The 19,787-nt window shown below is 38.6% G+C and overlaps 1 protein-coding gene and 1 pseudogene across 2 annotated transcripts; one reads left to right on the forward strand and one right to left on the reverse strand.

Annotated features, from left to right (window-relative positions):
- Positions 1 to 1,468: 1,468 nt before the first annotated feature.
- AFP3 (ABI five binding protein 3) lies at positions 1,469 to 3,658 on the reverse strand. Of its 2 annotated transcripts, none has more exons than XM_089616131.1 (2): positions 2,573 to 3,658; positions 1,469 to 1,950 (listed from the first exon to the last, which is right to left on the reverse strand). In XM_089616131.1, exons 1-2 carry the CDS (start codon positions 3,180 to 3,182, stop codon positions 1,583 to 1,585), a joined length of 978 nt encoding a protein of 325 aa, XP_089472257.1. In that variant the 5' UTR covers positions 3,183 to 3,658; the 3' UTR covers positions 1,469 to 1,582. The 2 variants fall into 2 exon arrangements, with proteins under 2 accessions (XP_089472257.1, XP_089472258.1); XM_089616132.1 differs by having other exon boundaries at positions 1,469 to 1,947; positions 2,573 to 3,472.
- Positions 3,659 to 7,229: 3,571 nt separating this feature from the next.
- On the forward strand, positions 7,230 to 7,625 carry LOC149407946 (ABC transporter B family member 19 pseudogene; annotated as a pseudogene).
- The last annotated feature ends 12,162 nt before the right edge of the window (positions 7,626 to 19,787 follow it).

Here is a 19,787-nt window from a genome sequence, read left to right on the forward strand (position 1 = left end):
TTTTTTTTTTTTGGCTCTTGGAAGTTGTTTTAGGCGATTTGGGTTCTCAGTCTGCTGACGAGTCTGCAGATATTTATACGTGTATATCATCAGTTTTAGCTTGTTGCAAAATAAACAAAAACCTTAAAAAGAGTTGCGTAGTTTACTGTTGTCTTTGTGTTTGTTTGTTGTATGGTTTAGAGTGGTAACCCCTTTATAATAACATATTTATACCTTGTGTTTTAGTGAAATGTCGAGTTTAACCCTCGATTTTCAAAAATGTCGAGTTCATACTCTCTGTTTAACTAAAATAACGAAATTATACCCTGAAATGAATTTGACGCTTCACAAATATCTCTTTCATTGATATTAAATATAAGAAAAAACCAAATCAAATCTAAATCAGTGTCGTAACTTTCAAATTCTCAATTTTGAAATAAAAATAACCTTAAATTGAAATTAAACAATAAAACTCATACCTCCTAAGAAATGACTTCATTCCGTGTTCGAATTGTAACTATAAATCCTGGATTCTCTATTAGAATATGCGATTTTGATGACTATCAACTATCGATGTTTACCCCTTTGCCTCTTTCTGTGTTCTTCACGATTAAGAGACTGTTGTTTATTTTTTAGTTTTTAAATAAATTACATATATGACGCGAATGAATAAAGATAATTGATGTTTATATATAAATATTATAGTCAACGTCAATGAAAGTCAATAAAAAGAATATTCGTGACACTGTTGTCTATTTCAGGGTATAATTTTGTCATTTTAGTTAAACAGAAAGTATAATTTCGTCATTTTAATTAAACAGAGGGTATGAACTCGACATTTTTGAAAACCGAGGGTTAAACTCGACTTTTCACTAAAACACAGGGTATAAATGTATTATTTTCCCTTTATTTTTCCGGCTAGTTTTAAAACAAAAATAAAAAATAAAAAATAAAAAATAAAAAGAAGGGGTCATGCATATTTACGAAAAGAAGGGGTCATACATCAAAATCCAGTTCATTCGAATTAAATTACAGTACATCTTCACTCTTTAAATTACTTGTAAAGGGTGCAAGTATAAATAAATATTTTCTTAATGCGATCGATTTTCCCATAATTAATTAAGACTGTAGCCTGCTCTTTGACACTTTTCCACACTTATTTCCAATATGAGTGCATTATACATTTAAAAATTAACTTCCTCGCAACATTCACAAACCTAAGTTGGTTGAAACTTGAAACTCCGTTAAGAATCAAGTAAATCTTTGATTTAGTTCCTCAATCAGTGCATGGTAAAAGCTAGAAATAGGTGACCAAACTAAAGCTAAAAGGTTAATGACTTGACTTTGCTTGCATTTTTACTATAATCATCAAATACAAACCTTCCAACAACAAATAGGCTTCAATGCACCCAAATATTACAGGAGATACAAAGTGCCCAAATCCTTCCTCAATTTAGCGAGAAAAGCACATGAATCTGACGACAAAACAAAGAAAAAGGAACTCATTGAAAAAAAATCCCTTCATGTCTTGTCCAAGCCTGTAGATATTAAAATATTTAAATAATAATTAATAGTAGTAAAAAAAATTATTAGTTTTCAAGTATTACAAAAACGGAGTTGGATTAACGACGATGTGCTTAAGAGGGTAGTCCACATCAGCACCGCCGGCGTGTTTGACAAACTCTGCCGGAGAAAGAAAGCTTCCGTGGCAGACACAGACGATCTTGACCTCCTCGCCCTTCCTGTATCCGTACAGAAAGCCCTCGATCCTCTTTCCCTCGGGGCCGGGCCCCGTGGTTGAGACACATGGCATCACCTCAAGCACTGTCTGAGCCATTATTTCCCTCGACCCCGTCTTGGTCAGTGCCACCGCCCTTTTGGGGTTGCCACGAGCCTCCCCAGAGGCAACGTCCGGGGGCGAGTGGACGCTCGTCGGGCTTCTCATTTCCGCTGCACATTTTCGCTCCCCTGCTTTTACAAATTTACAAATCTTAATCTAACATCTAAAGCTTAGCATTCAATTCTTACAATATATTATTCCTCACAAATCATCAACAATCTTAAGCTAACTAATAATTTGGAAAATAAATATTACAAATTATAGACTTAATTTGAAATAGTTGACTAACTTGTGATGCAAAAGAAAAAGAAATATAGTGATGTTATAAATTTCGTAATAATAAATTATTTTTATATTTAAAATATGAATGAACATCTAGTACCTAAATAAACAGTGCACGTTTTAATTATTATTTAATAAATACAGTGGACATTCATGAAGCATGATCAAGAAAAGCCCCATTCTTTGAATTAAGCTTTCCCTCACATATAATATATTTTATCAATGTAATCACTTCCCATTCGCTGAAAAAGTTGAAAGGCCAAACACAATTTGAGAAACGAATCTAAGATCAAGACTCATGAATCAAGACCCATACATATTGACTTGATTATATATTTGGGTCAATTGTTCCGCGTCATCTAAAAACTAATTTCATGTTAAACGTTTGATTTAATCCGACGCGGCACAACCTAAAACTTCGTACAAATACTAAATAGTAATAACGGCAATAATTATAAATAAAATAATTACCTTGAGCGACGAGACTATCCGATTCAGATAACCCAGACGACCCACACCCACTGCCGTGTGAACCAACCGAGCCCTGAAACGACATCTGTGAACGCAAAACGACATCTCTACGATCGCCGCCTCCGTTTGAAACAGAGCAAACGACCGGTAGTTCAACTTCAACCATCAACCTAGCAACTTTATTATTATTATTATTATTATTATTATTATTCCTTTGCTTCTCCGATCGTTTCCTTTTGGCCTCCAATCGGCGAAGGCTCTGAATCTCCTTCCTCCGCCGCCACTCGTCCTCCGCCTCGGCCGGAAGAGAACAAGTCCGGCCAAGTCGGCTCTCTGGAGGCTCTTCGGCCACGTGGCCCCTCTTGGTCGACTTGAAGTCGGAGATTGAAGACGACCGTTTAAGAGAAGACTGATTGCAAAAGAGGCTGTTTTTGTCGTTTGTGGTGATGGTGGCTCTAGGATCGGTTCCGAACCTACCGTTGAGCGAGAGCCCGAGGCTGAGCTCGATCTCTTCGCCGTCGTTCATCGGTTCAATGACGTGGCGTTTCGCCGAGGAAAACGAAGCCAATAGATCTGTTGAGAATGTTCTGTTTGGCTTTGATTGTGCCATTGTAGGTTTCAAGAGATTTGTGAATTTTCAGGGGCGAGAGTGAGAAAGAAACAGAGAGATAATCAGAGAATTAATGGAAATGAGTTGGTTCCTAAAAAGAAAAAAGAGATAATCCAGAACTACGAAATTATACATTTAAACTTATGAAGAGAGAAAAAGGAAACGAAACAAATTGAAGGAAAAAAAAAAAGAGATCGGCCACCGAAAAGAAGAGAATATATCAAGAATTGGATTTCTAAAAAACAATTGCAGGAAAAAAGAAAAAAAAAAAAAAAAAAATCTTCCGTTAGCTCTGTATCTGTTGTCATCGCGGGATGTAAATGACTGAAACGTCCTTCGTCAACAAGTTTAGGTATGACACGTGGAGGGCATGAAGAGTCCGTACGCCCACGGGACCTCTTACAAAATTATACTTTTTTCTCTAAGCCTTGACCTTGAGGAGTTCTACAATATAGCCCTTGTGATAAATTTTATTCTTTTACGTACACATACTAATAATCATATAGTAAATGCTAATTTGTGTGTAGGAAAACAAAATTTCCTTTGATAGGGTTTAAAATATGGGTGTTTTCTAGACGGTTTTTTTTTAGATTTATAAACAACTAGCCTATATAGAGGGGACTTTTAAATTATAGTCAAACTATCTATTTATTTAGGGAAATAGCTCATATTTCTCATACTTCCAAAATTGCCTTTGGTTTCATAAAACTTCGTTCTTATTTGTTTGTTAATTCTAGATTTTTTCCAGTTATTCATCATCAGATTTGAATCATGAGATCGTTCGCAAAATCGGAGACATGTATTTTGTTTTTTCGAATGGTAAATGTTAACGCCGTTTTTGGGTCAACACTTAGAACCGTCCGTGGTTCGGTCTAGGGCCAGACCCTATGACCTCACGTAGGTTGGGTGTGGTTAAATCTTCTCGTCTCGTAGTCTTTGCCTCGCCGGAAAGAGGTTTTCGGTTTTCTGTCACTCCGTGATTAGTTCACCTTCGCGTTCTTCGGGTTCAACGAGTCCGTCGAGTTCCTCGTGTTCTTCGGGTTCTTCGCGATTTTTAGATTCGCCGAGTTCTTCACGTTCTTCGTGTTCTTCGAGTCATTCGAGTTCGTCGTGTTCTTCGCAATCTTCGTGTTCTTCGTGTTCTTAGCCTGAAAAGACAAGAAACGTGAACTAGAGGGACGCGAAGGGGTTTCCCCTGGCGCGCGCTCCGACGCTCAACATTAGTCGAGGTGGGGGGCTTATCTCGTCTCGAGTGTCGAGAGAGGAAAATATAGTGGATCGGGAGTGAAGTAGAGGTTTTTTAAGTTTGAGAAAACTTCCCTTGTGAGTGAGTAGAGGGGTGGTATTTATAGCTTTTGAGCTTGAGGCACATGGGCCTTGGAGGCAATTTTTACCTTGAGACTTGGTTTGGCCGATGGTTTGGCAGAGACAAAGGATGGCCGATAGTTATTTTTTTGTGCCTTGGATTTAGAGGCTCGCCGATAGTTCCACGCCGATAGTCTCATGCCAATAGTTTCACGCCGATAGTCTCGGCCATAAAGCTCGCCGATAGTCTAGGCCATGAAGCTCGTCGATAGTTTTATGCCGATAGTCTCGGCCATGAAGCTCGCCGATGGTCTAACGCCGATGGTTTTGTGCCGATAGTCTCAATCATGAAGTTCGCCGATGGTTTAAAGATTCTTGTCTTCGCCGATAGTTTGATCTTGAACTTTGTCGATGGTTTGCATGACAATGATTTTAACACGTCGATAGTTAGGTCTTGAACTTCGTCAATTCTTGTCATTTTTGTTCTCGGGGTATCATTTTTATCTTGTGAAAATGACGGCATAACTGTAAATAATATTTACTATCGGATGGCCCGACTGTAAATATTATTTACCATTAAAATTATCCTACGATTTGCAACCAGGATATTCGACAACTCATTTGGAATAGTAGGATCATCGATTTCGTAGATGTTCTTATATTGTTCTTATATTATCTGTTCGTTTAGGTTAGTCATTTAATCTTTCTTAGTTTATGTTTGTCTAGTGTAGGTGTTTAGGTTCTTTGGTTTCTTAAAACTTCGTTCTTATTTGGTTGTTAATTCCAATTTTTTTTTCCAATTATTCATCATCAGATTTGAATCATGGAATCGTTCGTCGAATCGGAGACAAGTATTTTGCTTTTTCGAATGGTAAATAATATTTACTATCGGATGGTCCGATAGTAAATACTATCGGACCATCCGATAGTAAATATTATTTACCATTCGAAAAAGCATATTTCATAGTTAATCTAACAGAGAATTGATCGGAGATGCGGGGAAGGGTTTCGATTATGGTGTTCTATGGGTTAATCGAATTGGAAATAATATTTACTTACCATTTTTTCCAAGTATGAGAACGGAGACGCTTCGTCGGTTTCGGAAGTGGCAAAATCAGAAAATTGGTGGCGGAAAAGGAGGTCGGACGCAATATCGAAGGATTGAGGGATTCGAAATTGACGGAGAGTTCAGAGGCAATATCGGACGATTGAAGGAGTTAGAGTCGGATCTGAAAAATTTGGTGTGTATTTGATGAGGGGTAAGATATGAATATAATATTGTTTGGTAGTGGATTGGACTAGTTACCTAATTTAAGTAATAGTTGGGCTATAATTTTAAAAGAGGTGGTCAATTTAGATTAGATACCTAACTGGCCTTTTTTTTATCTAAAATTTACAACTCCGTCAAATATTTTAGATGGGATTTAACTTATTGTTTTAATATTTCAGTTTGTTTTGTTTTATATCTCTTTTTTAATTAATTATTTTATACTGGAAAAACGCTTATTGTTATTTTGTATATTTTTTTTTTATCTTAGTACTTTCATTCACACATTCATTTTTTTAAACTTGTGCTTAAATATAAAATTCATTCTTCGGATTCTGTTTTTTGTTTCTTTTTTTTTTTTAATATGAATTCTCATTTTTAATTAATGAGGGAATAAAAGGAAAATGTAAAATAATTTTTGAAGAGTATAATTATAAAAAAAAAATGTTGAAAAAATATCAACAATTTCTCCTTTATTTAATTGAAATGCTAGATTTACACCGTCTTCGTAAATATCATACATATCTCTTCAGTTTAATATTAAAGATATATATCTCTCCTAAAAATACATTATATTGCAAATACCACCATTTTCGTTTTTTTAACAAAAAAAAAATAATAATTTGAATTCCCAAAATAACTTAATAGAATAAATATCTATTTACTATTTTATAAGAAAATCAAAGCTTCTCTTATTAAAAAAAATCCTTAACTTTTTATAAAGAAAGTTTTTAATTTAAGTTTTTTTTATATATAAAATAAAAAAAAAATAAAACGTTATTTCATTAAGAGTATTTTGGATAGTTCAAAATTGTTTTTTGTATAAAAAAAAACAAAAATGGTGGTATTTGACATATATCATATTTTTAGAGGAGATACACGTGTTTTATATAAAAATGAAGAAATATATATGATATTTCTTAAAAGTAATGATATAAATCACGCATTTCGATAAAACAGAATGGATATTATAGTTATTTTCCCAAAAATGAATCCTAGTTTATTCCAATACTTACTTTACCTTTTTTTTTTTTTAGTTTTGGTGATGTAGTTAAATAGCCAATTTAAAGTTATGAATTTGCAAAATAGTTAATGTTTGTCTTAATTTAGTGAAATAGTCAAAGGGAGAATGAGCATATTAGCCCAATCAACCCACTAATATTAGTAGAATAGCCCAAGTTTGAATAAATTAAGGGAATAGCCAAATTAATAATTGACTACCCAAATTACCCTCGCACTTGTCTGGTCCTTGTCCTCATCCATTTCACGCCACCACGAGACCAATCTCCGCCGATCAGCTGCTTCCTCGCCTGCGGAGTCCTGTACCGCTTCAAGTACGCCGGAGGAACCGGGCGCGGTGGACCACGGCGTGGGCCGGGTCGGAGTCCGCCAGCGTGCAGGTCCCGCCGCGGGCCTTGGCGGGCACCGAGGAACAAGACGAAGGCGATCTGCTGCTTGGCGGCGCAGAGAAGGCGATGATCGACGGAAAAGACATCCGGCGCCTGAACCTCTGCACCCTGCGGCGGAGGATCGGGCTGGTCCAGCAAGAGCCGGCGCTGTTCGCCGCGAGCATCTTCGAGAACATCGCGTACGGGAAAGAGAACGCCTCCGAGGCCCAGGTCGAGGCGGCGGCGAGGTCGGCGAATGTGCACGGGTTCGTGAGCGGGTTGTCGGAGGGGTACCGGACTCCGGTGGGGGAGCGGGGGGTCCAATTCTCCGGCGGGCAGAAGCAGAGGATCGCGATTGCGCGGGCGGTTCTGAAGGACCCAGCGATATTGCTGTTGGACGAGGCGACGAGCGCGCTACACGCCGAGTCCGAGTGCGTTCTTCAAGAGGCTCAGATTGACTCGAAAATCGGTGGGGGGAGATGAATCGGCGGCGGAGAGGAAATCGGCGGCGATGGAGGGGATTGAGGAGAGGCACTTTGTAAATTCGCGAATCGGTTAATTTAATTAACCTACTGGAGTGAGTTAGGTTAATTAATTAACTGATTCGTGAATGATTTGAAATTCACAAAAAATTACAAAAATCATAACTTAAGTCAATTGATATTCAAAGCATTCAATTAATTAACCTAATTCCGAATTCAGAGGAATCGGCGGCGGAGAGGAAATCGGCGGCGATGGAGGGGATTGAGGAGATGCACTTTGTAAATTCGCGAATCGGTTAATTTAATTAACCTAAACTAATATTCAACCAATAAGTTAATTAATTAACCTAACTCACTCCAGTAGGTTAATTAAATTAACCAATTCGCGAATTTGCCTAGGACATTATGGTATGAGCATAAAATATGGGTTATTTGCTTAATAAAATGAAACTTGGGCTATTCCCCCAATAAGAATGACAAACTTGGCTAGTTACAACAAATTTCACATGCAGTAAGTTGGTTAAAAAAAAAAATTAAATCCGAGATTGAATTTTTTTGAAATTGATAAACTGCTTATAATAATCGTCAAAAAGTTTAATTTTGGCTGTCAAAATTTTTTTGAAAACGTAAATTTGACTACTTCGCTAAAAAAAAGTTGAAACTTTAACTATTTTGTTAATCAATAAGTTTGACTATTTTGTACAATATTTCTTTTATTTTATGTTGAATTTTGAGTACTTCTTCAAAAAGTATTCAGGCTTTTAAATTTATAATATCGGTATGCCGTTATCGTCGTAACTCGTAAGCATTTTGACGATAAATTATCAGGCATATATAGACTAAATTTGATATAGCTCCGATCAATAATATGAAGAGTTTTTCCTATGTCAGAGGTTGTTTCCCTACCCAAACTATTAAGTAATCATAATATATTTAGAGATTCGGTTTTTGGAAAAAATATTTGTCATGCCCTTTCTTACCTTGATATTACTATTATATAGGCTTCGGAACAAAAAGAGAAGGTGAATAGCATGTGTGGTGCCATGCTTACCAAAGAACTGAGTAAGGCTCTTCAATCATATACCAAACTTCATAGGTGACCTTGAGGTTTTTAGTATGCACTTGACTTAAAATTTGAGATAAATATTTTTTTTTAGTCTTATGATGTTTAATATTAATCTCCTTTCGCAAATCCACGTGCTTGGATCGATAATATATATCGATTATGAAACGATTTTTGAAGTTCTGGACGCTATTGGAGATCTCGGGTAGTTAAATATTGAGAAATTGTCCAAACTAAGAGTGTTTTGAGCAACATTTCTATTTTCTTACTATTTTCAAATATTTACCAAATTAAGACCATCTCATTCCCTCTTCTGTACAATTACCTAAATGCCCCTAACTTCCTAATCTTTTCTTTTTTTTCTTTTCATTTAAATTTTCCTCATTGAAATCTATTCTCACCCCTTCCCTCCCACTCAAGTATCACTTCCTTCATTCACTTCAATTTTCTCTTCCCCATTTCTCCATTTCTCTCTCTTCTCTTCTTCTCTACATTCCCGCAGACGGATTTTAGCATTCCTTCTATCATGAAAGCACCACAAACCACTAGTGAACAACCCAAACAAAAATTCATTTCATTTTCCCGATTTCTCAGAATATACCAAACGCCCAACAATTTCCATTTTCATTTCTGTTAAACTCATTAAACCGTCCACCACGCCATCAATCTCGCATGCGGAGATCTTTATTTTCACCGTATGAGTCTCCATTTCTCAGAAATGATGAAGACTCGCCCTCCCCCAAAACATGCAAAACCTAAAAACCAGAAGAAATCACAATTGGTAGAATCTTCAGCACGCCGGTTACAAGATCTTCACCGAACAAGCCACCCCATGCGACAAAGAAGGTTCAAACAAAGGCTAGGTCCAAGCACAAGGGTACATCCTCAAAGCCACCACCTGAAAAACGTCCTAAACCCCAGAGTGAAGAATCAAGCTCTGATGGTGATGTTATGGCGCATATGATGGAGCCTCACCAAAGAAACCCCACAACGGTAAGATTTTTTGTTACAAATCTGTTACTTTTCCATCTCAAACCCATATTCATAATGGTTTTTTAGGTAAAAGATTTGTTCGTGGTTATTGAAAATTCTAGTGAAATACAAATTTAGAAGTTACATAAATAGTTATTTCTTGGCTCTTAAATTCTGTAACAGACTTCAAAGATTTGCAAGTTTTAGTCACAAATGTGTCACTAAAACTCCAAGCTCTTGAAGCTTCAGTTACATGTCACATACTAAGTGACCTAGTGCTCCTCTCTGCGAGTTCAGCCTCTGTCGTAGGTCCTCGCCTCGGGAGTTCCTTTGAGCAGTTAGGTGCTCTCTCAGGTCTCCGTTGTGCGCTTGGCGGGGAGGCGCCTCCCTCGACCGGGCCATTCGGCGGGTTTCTCGACTATCGACTCCGGCATCATCGTTGTCGCCTCTATCTCTAGTGGCACGTCGTGTCTGACTTTCCCTCAAAATCGAGGGGCCCGCCCTCGAGAATGTCGTGAGTTTTGACGTGCCGACGGGGTTGCTCTCTGTTGATTTTGAGTCGGAACGCCCACGCTGTCTCTCGACCTTTCGGACCGGGTGCATGACTGGCTGAGGTCGACCTCACTGATCTTTGACTCTTCCACGTAGTCGAGGTCCGTCTCGTTGTGGTTGAAGTCATCCTCAAGATTGAAACCAAGGAGGTCGGCGATGAGCGTGTCGTCCACCCCCGGCCGATCAAGGAGCTCGGCGAGTCTCCAGGCCGTGTCTTCTCTAATGGCGTTGTTGGCGTCATTGGCCGGATCGAGGGGCTTAATCTCATTGTCACAAGGTCGATTGATACCCTACCCGGTGTGCCAAGCTTCTCAAGCCGTACCTCAAGCTAGTCGCTCGGCCGGCCGGGAGATAGTGGGCAAGTTACTCATCTATCGAGAGTTATGCTAAAGAAGCAGAAAGAAAGTGGGGTAGAGGGAACAACCTGTCAAGTCGGGAAGTCCCCTCCGAACAATGATTTAGAAGCTCCGAATGGTTCGACCCAAGGCCGGACCAAGTATTCGCGTTCGGGCTTGAGCATCCTGAACTCAGTGTCCCAAGGTCGTCCTTAGTTGTAGATGGCCTTCCACATCCTCCGAATATCCTGAAAAGAGAAGGACATGTGAACTACAAAGGGGGGAACAGAGGTGTTGCTCTATTTACCTATGCGACGCTCAACATTAGGGGGATTAAGGTGGAAGAAAGGTGTTTAGGGGTTTAGAGGTCAAAGATGAGTGAAACGAGTGACTCAGAGATTCGACAGTGTTTTAGAGCTCAAATTTGGACTACCTTGGAATTAAAGCTGGGTCTCTATTTATAGACGAAGTGTCATGTATGTGGAGCGAGGAAGCTGGCCGGTTGGGTCACTAGTTTGACCGTCTGGACATGACCGGCCGGTCCTATTCTAGGCCGACCGGTCGTGTCTTGCCGGTCCTTTGTTCAGCCATCCGGCCGTGTCCGAACTGTCTCTTGTCAAGCCGTCCGGTCGTGTCCGACTGGTCCAGCGCGAAGGCGTACGGCTAGTCCTTTGTGTGGCCAGACGGCTATGGCCGACCAGCCGTGTCTGATCGGTCCCTTGACACGATGTCCGGCTCTGTCCAGTCGGTCCCTTGACATGCCGTCTGATTGTGTTCGGACGGTCCCCTGCTCGGCCATGTCCGGTCGGTCCAGCGCGTGGGCGTCCGGCCGGCTGTGTCGCCGAGCGGCAGTGACACGTCGTTGCGTAGTCGCGATCCTCAATAGTGGGTGCGCTTTAGATAGTTTCGTCTCTTGCCAGACGGCTCGGTCGTGGTCCTCTCGAAATCGACGAATAACAGAAAAGAGTAAACACATATTTAACGTAAATGATTTGATTACCTTAAAGTCATCGCTCGTATATCGTTGTATAAGCGTCTCCCATTCGGTGTCGAGCTTAACGGTCCTCGGTTTCATCGACCGCGCCACCTGTACGCTGCTCTTGCAGTCAATGTCGAACCATGACCGCAAGGTATGCCTCCAATCGCGATGACGGGTCTTCGCGTCTCGAATGATTGCCGCATCGACAATTGCCTTCTTTTCCCGGTTGTGTCACCATCGACTCGAATGTCGTACTTGTCTCGAATCGTTTCTCGGATCTCGGCCTCCTTCGTTGGCCCCACGTTCGCATGCATCCACCTTGGGACCGTAGGCGAGATCTTGTCTCGGACGACCAACCCGAGCGTGTTCGTGAACGTCGCGAGATCCGGATCCATCTCTCGCTCTGGCTGCAAGAAAGACTAAAACTCCTTGTTATAAATAACGACTTCCTTCACCCCGGGGCGCCGTGCACGCTCAGATCAAATCCTGAGCGTCGGCCCACAGACGGCCAGTTCGATCTCCCCGTCTTCTTCTTCGCCGCCATCGCGTACGGGCGCCGACTCGCAATAATTCGGGAGACGCGCTAAGTAGTCATCCCTGCCTCCGCTACCTCCAACTCCTGTAGCCGTAGCCATCTGAAATTCAAAACAAACTTTATTTAGTTATGCATTCGTAATAATTTAAATATGTTAATTTAGTAGTTACATGAAAAACGTTATATACTATCAATCATCATCGTCTGACAAATCATCTTCTTCCATCAAATCATCGTCGTCAGCTTCTTCATCATCGTTGGACTCTTCTTCTTCAATATTTTCCAAGTTCAGTCCTTCATTGCTCACGGGCTCTGGTATCGCAGACTGATGACGCGTCGACAGTGAATCCAAATTTGACGGTTCCACCGACAACTGAACTGATGACGAAGATTGACCAAGAATGAGGTCAATATCAGGAAGATCCCACACATTTCGATGATTACACTCTTCGACGATTCGCCAATCAGGACAATTCAAATTATCTTCCAAGTAGAAAACTTGTTTTGCCTGAGTTGCCAAAATAAATGGCTCTTAAATTTTACCAGGCATTTAGTGACGCTATTCTCGTTGCTAATTGGTTTCATAAATAGGTAGCGACGATATTATCGTCGCTAATTCTTCTCGATTTAATATACCTGGAGGGATTTTTCCCTCTTCAATTTTCGTCAAAATTCGAAAATCATTAGCGACGAATTTCTTGTCGCTAATTGATTACATAAATATTTAGCGACGGTAATATCGTTGCTAATTCTTTTTGATTTAATAGTATTGGAGGGATTTTTCCCTCTTCAAAATTTGTCAAAATTCGAAAATCATTAGCGACGATAATATCGTTGCTAAATGAAATGATAAAAATATAGCGACGGTAAAATCGTCGCTAAATAGTTTCCCGCGAACTTAGCGACGACAAAAAATAATTAGCGACGATATTGTCGTCGCTAAATGTCTTTGCCGCCAAACGTCGGAATTTTTAACACCAAATTTTTATTTTCCGCCGCTTGCTCGAAGCGTTAAATATTTTCTTAATCCTAGATCAATTCCAACATCCCCAACAATTGATATTAGAGCGATTGTGTGTATTTGTTTCCACCTTATTTTCTCAACAATTGATTTGGATGAAGCAATGCATTAAGAAGTAGGTATGATTTTGTATGTTTGATACGCTATCTTCTATTGAGTTCGCATTACTTTATATTATTTTTACTGTGTAAAATAGGATAAAAGAATTCATTTACGATAAGAAAAATGATAGTCAACATCGGAGATTAAATTTTCATGTAGTAACCACACATTCAAAGACATGGTTGTACTAGCTGTGAACCCCAATGAACTGGCTAGGTTGAGATGTATGTCGTTTGATAATTTTTAATAATGAATGTTTGTTAGTCCAGGAATTAGTTACGTGTTGGTCACTACAACAAAGTAAATAGTGACATGTTTGGGACTAAATCATTGCAATTAGTAACAAACATGTCCATATTTACTTTGCAGTATCAAAAATCATGGAAATTAGTGACAAAAATGTCACGAATCATTCAAACATGTCACTAATTCATGAAAATTAGTGACAAATCTGTCGCTAATTTTCGGGATTTGTCGCTAATTTTTGGGGATCTAGTGACAAACATGTCACTAATTTACAGGGATTTAGGGACAACTTATTCTATAACCATTTTGACAGTTCTCTCTCTATATATATATATACATATATATATACATATATATATGTATATATATATATATGTATATATATATATATATATTGTTTCAGAACTTAAACTTAGCCTTCTATTACCTCCATAATAAAAGTTTCATCAGAGGGTCTTGCGCATCGGTTCACCACTAAACATTCGAAGTTGTTCATACAAAATGGATGCACTTGAGGACATGGGCACTTAAGACTGAACCAAGCTATGTGGAGTAGTGGTAATAAACCCAACAAAGAAGCCTTACTGCCATGGGTCAATGACAAATCGGAGTCATTGGCTTCTTGTCGTGGTTTCTATTATGGGAAAGACCCTCATGGTGTACGACTATTTGCGGTGCGACGTTGAGTACGTTTATCCAATGATCCATAAAATGGCGGGGCTGATCCACCTGATCTTGTGCAAAAGAGTTTATGACGGTCTCCCGAAACAATACCCCAACTTCGAACCTTTCAAAGTAGTCCATGAGGGGTTCATGTCACAAGAAGTGAACGGGTAATTTATTTCCTTATATCGACAAAAATTTTATGTAACCATTCCCCTCACAAAGCTTATAATCGTTGTGCTAGTGGAGATTGTGGCATGTTTGCCATGAAAACAACTGAATTTCTGGCCCATGGCTTGCCTTTGAACGAGTTGAAGCATGCGCATATGGACATATACGAGAAGAAGCTATGTATGGAATTGTACGGGCACAATGCCATTAAAGCTGCTAACAAATGCGAGTACGATGTTGACCAAGAGTTAGTATATGTTTATTGTTGTCAATAGTGCCCACAAGAATAGTTGTAGTCTTTATTTTGTACATTTGATGTAATAAAGTCTCACGAAGACTCTTGCTTGTAATTTCTTATCCATTAATAAAAGTTGAAGTGTTCATTCATTCTTCCTTGTCTGTTTGAAGCTTTATGATAAAACCTTAGTCTTTAGTCCATAAACAAACTTAACAACTTACGAAGAGACAAATGTATATTTGCATGAAAAAAACTCTTCGTAGTTTTCTTAAAACGATATATTCGCTATCTAAGGGTCAAAGGACTATTGACCTCAGTACGATTGTTAGGAGAATCTATGATGTCTTGTTATGGGGCATTGAGAGTTGGAGACTCTATAGTTCTTCTTGTTATCAATGGTGCCGACAAGAAGAGTTGTAGTCTTTATTTTGTACATTTGATGTAATAAAGTCTCATGAAGACTCTTTCTTGTAATTGCTTATTCATTAATAAAAAGTTGAAACGTTCATTCATTCTTCCTCGTCTGTTTGAAGCTTTATGATAAAACATTAGTCTTTAGTCCATAAACAAACTTAACAACTTACGAAGAGACAAATGTAGATTTGCATGAACAAACTCTTCGTAGTTTGCATAAAACGATATATTCGCAATCTAAGGGTCAAAGGACTATTGACCTCAGTACGATTGTTAGAAGAATCTATGATGTCTGGTTATGAGGCATTGAGAGTTGGAGACTCTATAGTTCTTCTAGGTATCTTCCGAAGGTACTGAATTGACCAGTGCACTTCTAGAGACAAGATAAGAACAAACCATTTAACCTCTTATGTCTCGAAGTCACTACGTATGAATTGCATCGTGCTTACCTTAATCCTGAAATGAGACATGCCATTTCACAGCTTACGTATTCTCATTTGAGAAAGTCAGAGTTCGGACTCACTATGTGATTCTGAACAGGGCCTATTGGTGAAGTACTAATTTGTGAGAATGTCATGAATAACTTTGTGAAGTTCTCATAGATATGGAATTCATGTACAAGATTGCTGAAATGCAATGTATATCACCTCATGCTTTGTTCCTTGGAGTGTGAATAAATGAACTGGCCAGTGTCCAAATTGAGTCCTGACTCTTTTGGACGAAACAATGTGACTTGTTAGCTCCTCGTCAATACATTGTTTCTAACTTATTCACAAGCGACAAAGGAGTTGAGGAAATAACAGCTAGAAGGGTAAAATGGTAATTTTGTAATTCCCGACTAGCTGATGATATTCATGAAGGGTAAACACTGATAATATTCTGTGGATCCGCTCATTAGAATTAGGTTGAATTCTTGAGTAGAAAATAAATTCATTTGAACCGAGAGATTTTCAGTGTCAACTCTTTAGTGGATTCAGTTGACATTAAGCTAAACTTGGAAAAATGTTTGTGAACTTTTGAGTCCAAGTGTTTAGCTCAACCTTTGTTCATTTGGATCCATGAGGTCACTGTCACGAATCACATCAAGTAGGAATAGTTAAACTAGAAGCTAAGTCAAAACAAGAACGAGACAAGTTTTATGAAAATTGTCAAAAGGGGTATTTTTGTCTTTTGAGACATAGCACGAAATGAATGTCAATAAATTTTTTGACAAGGTCATTTGATGACTTAATGTCACTCGGCCAAAATTAGATTTATTGGGCCTTGTGGATTAATTTCATTTCATAAGAATTTTATTGAAAATTCTTAATTGGCCTTTTTCATGTTGTCATGAACAAATGGAAAAGCCTCTAGAAGCCTTTTCTAGATGACCTTGGGCGCCCAACATACCCAAAGAAAGAGAGAATATTTTGTGCATATATGTATCATGATACTTGCCAAAATAAAAAGAGGAAACAAATTTCCCACACATGCATGAAGGGAATTGGCCAAGACAAGTCAACCAAGGCAAGGGAACAAAAAAGGAAACAAATCCAAGCCTTCTAGAACGCTCCCTTGGCCGTGTGACTTGTGAGAGAATAAGGCAATATTTGCTCATGAATATGTGATATTCTATAGAAGAGGAAACTACCTTATTGAAGGTGAGACCTCTCCTATAAATAGGAGCCTTAATTCACATTTGAATCATCCAAAGTTTCAGAGATTGAGAGCTTCTCTCTCTAGACTTGGCCGCCCCTCTTCTCTCTCTCTCTATTCAATTTCGTTTTATTGTTTTGGCACCTAGGTCCTCATTTGAACTAGTGTTTAGCTCTTCGACTTCAAGACTCGCTCTTAAGTCGTAGTGTTTAAAAGTGCACACACACTAATTCCTTTTTCTCTCGAGTGATTTAGTGATAGAAACTTTCGTGGTTGCTCGAGTTGCCGAGGAAGGAAGAGAGACGTGCTGCGAGGGGAGACAAACGTTGCAACCTTTTCCAAAAGCTTCTCAACGTTCAAGCTTCTAAAAGGTTAGTAATCTTTTATGCTCATATTAGTTTTTATTTACATGTGCTTGCTCTTTGTCTAGGTTAGTAAAATCGTTTTACTTGTCAAAAGAAATTTTTTAAAATTCCGCCTCTTGCCGAAGCGTTAAACTTTTTCTTAAACCCTAGATCAATTCCAACATATGGTATCAGAGCTATGGTCAAAGATATGCATGTACATGTTTTTAAAATTATGAGCTGGAAAATCGTTTTCGAAAGTTTACTAATTTTGTGACAAGTTAGAATTGTTTTCTTAGATTTTTTTTTAATTTATTGCTCTTGCCTTTAAATTAAAAATCATGTTGATTTTCTATGAGTATGGGATGATATTAAAACACATTAGAATCAGTTCTAAAAGTTTTTAATTTTTTTATATTAAAAACGTGTTTTTAAGTTTGAGAAAATATCGAGTAATTTTGTGACTAGTTTTCTTGTCTTACTAGTTTCTTTTATTTACTTGAATCATTTTATGTTTGTTGTTATTTCTTTTATACCATGTTATTACCTTGCTAATAAAACAGAAATAAAAGCTTTAACAATTTCCTAAAACGTTCCGTTACACTTGATTCTTTTTTCGCACTTTAAAAGACCGAACTTTAATTATTTCTTTTTCTTCGAGCTGGAGTAAAACAAAAGTGGCATAACTCTCTGTTCCGAATTCGAAATTAAATTATTCTTCAATCAAATTAAAGGTCTGTCTGTCCTCTTTCCGATGCCACCAGTTTTGGGTCAAAAGGACATCGGAGCCGCCAGTTATTGCGATTTTACTCCGAGGTGCGTGGCTGTTTCGAAAGTCCAGTTTTTTAGAATTCCGGATTTTCAGCCCCACTTCCGGATTTTCAGCCCCACTACCATGAGTTATAGAACTCTAATGAGAAAAATTTCTTAAGAAAAAATGTTTTTCATAAGATTATAAACATGATGTGTAAGATTAAAATGTTTTGATTTTTGAAAGTTTAATTGAAATTGAATTTTTTACAAAACTAGTTTGAATTTTGAAAAACCGTTTTCATTTTCAAACTTGAAAATATTTTGTCATCCAAATCAAATTAGTTTTCAAAATGTTTTCAAAACTATATCTATATCACATATGTTCAAAATCTATATGCTCTTGAAAATTTGAGTGGGAGGTCTCTTCGTAGACAAAGCCGAAAAATAAAAAGATGTGTAATCTCAATCTTTCAAGTGTTCGAGTGAGTTGAAGTTCACACTTTCCTCAGGCACTTTTCCGAATAGATAATAGGAAAAGATCGAGTATGTACCTTGTGCCTTTATGCACTAACACTGCTCTGAACATGAATATCTAGGATTCTTTTCTAGTTGTCCGCTCTATCGCTATTTAACTAGAAAATCTGTTTCCGAACTTATAAGAGTCGATGTACCAACTCCAGAAACTAAGTGGGAGGGTTATATTCATTGTTTGTAACCCACGATCCCCAACAATAATGAAAGAAGCAATTAACGTGGGACTAAGAGCCGCTCTTGCAACCCTCTCTTAAATGGGAGTACTCCAAGGCGTTTTTGCTTCGATCATTGCTCAATGAGCTACGTTCGAGAGTGAGACGATGATGACAAGGCCTCCCCTTGGGGAATTATTTTTCAAAGTTGACCTTTTGGACTAAGTGGTTGGTTGCACACTTAGGCTCAATCCCTAGTAATTCTCCCTTGAGGCTCTGCGAAAGGATGTGAGTGATCAAACCAATTTAAAAGGTGGCTAGTCAAAATTGGTGTATTGACATCTTGGCTAAGCATTAATGATGTGTCATTAACTTATAAATGGAGATTTTTTGCGGCCTTCTCTTGAGGGAGTAAATTATCGTTTGGTTTATAACACCTTTGGATTTTATAAAGTCTTAAATAAAACTTAAATCCTAAATCAAAGACTAATCATAAACTTGTTTCAACTTAATTAAGCAACATGTCTCTCAACCATCTCTCAATCATCCTTTCCTCGAACAAACCCGAAAACGAACGTAGATTCGAAACGTAACCTCAATATCATCCTTACCATTAACAAGCACAAATGGGTACTCACCACCCCGTGTCCTCCTCAAACGAATGATGATTCGACTCAAGAGGACAAAGACGCCTTAGCGGCTTGGCTTCGATCCGATGAGATTGTGAGGTGCTATATCTTAGCATCTATGAACAATATGTTGCAACAACAACATCGTGACATCAGGACTGCCGCCGACATGCTCTACAATCTCCTTGAGATGTTTGGAGGGCAAAGGCGTCAAGCAAGGCAACAAGCAGTCCGACAGTTTATGAACTGTCGCATGAAGGCTAGGACTCCTGTCAGGGACCGTATGATGATGATCATTAGTTACCTGAATAAGATGGAAATCCTAGGATCTGAGATTGATGAGAATAATGTCATAGATATGATCTTAGAAACTCTCCCCACATCTCTTGATACCTCCAAGATGAACTACTCCATAATCAAGCTAGAGTACACTGTTACCAAGCTTATGAAGGAACTTCACACTGCTGTAGGTCTCACTAAGAGAAAGAGGATTCAAGGAGAGGCACATGCTACTGAGTAAAAGGCCTCCGCCTCTGGAACTGAGAAGAGACCTCACAAGGCCGATAAAAGGAACTGTCCTGCCTATCTCAAAGCAAAGGAGCATAGTATTGTACGTGGATTCTTGACTCCGCTGCTACTAACCATATTTGTTGTTCCTTGACTGGTTTCAAGAAAACCAAAAGCTTAGAGGAAGGCAAGTTCTGTTTCAAATGGGGTAATGGGAGCCTGGTGTCTGCGAAGGCTGTGGGATCCATGACGCTGTCTTTTGAAGACCGCACTTTAAACTTGAATAATGTTTATTTTGTTCCTACCTTTGGGAAGAAC

This window comes from Urtica dioica, chromosome 1 (genome assembly GCF_054948205.1).
Source record: "Urtica dioica subsp. dioica isolate 48M chromosome 1, U.dioica_male_clone48M_v1_H2, whole genome shotgun sequence".
Taxonomy (NCBI): domain Eukaryota; kingdom Viridiplantae; phylum Streptophyta; class Magnoliopsida; order Rosales; family Urticaceae; genus Urtica; species Urtica dioica.

What these genes read in the sequence shown, in the direction of transcription:
- AFP3 (XM_089616131.1), bottom strand. Translation starts at nt 3,182, where the DNA reads ATGGCACAATCAAAGCCAAACAGAACATTCTCAACAGATCTATTGGCT. An exon ending in GGATAGTCTCGTCGCTCAAG is followed by an intron (nt 1,951 to 2,572) that starts GTAATTATTTTA and finishes AATTTGTAAAAG; the next exon opens with CAGGGGAGCGAAAATGTGCA.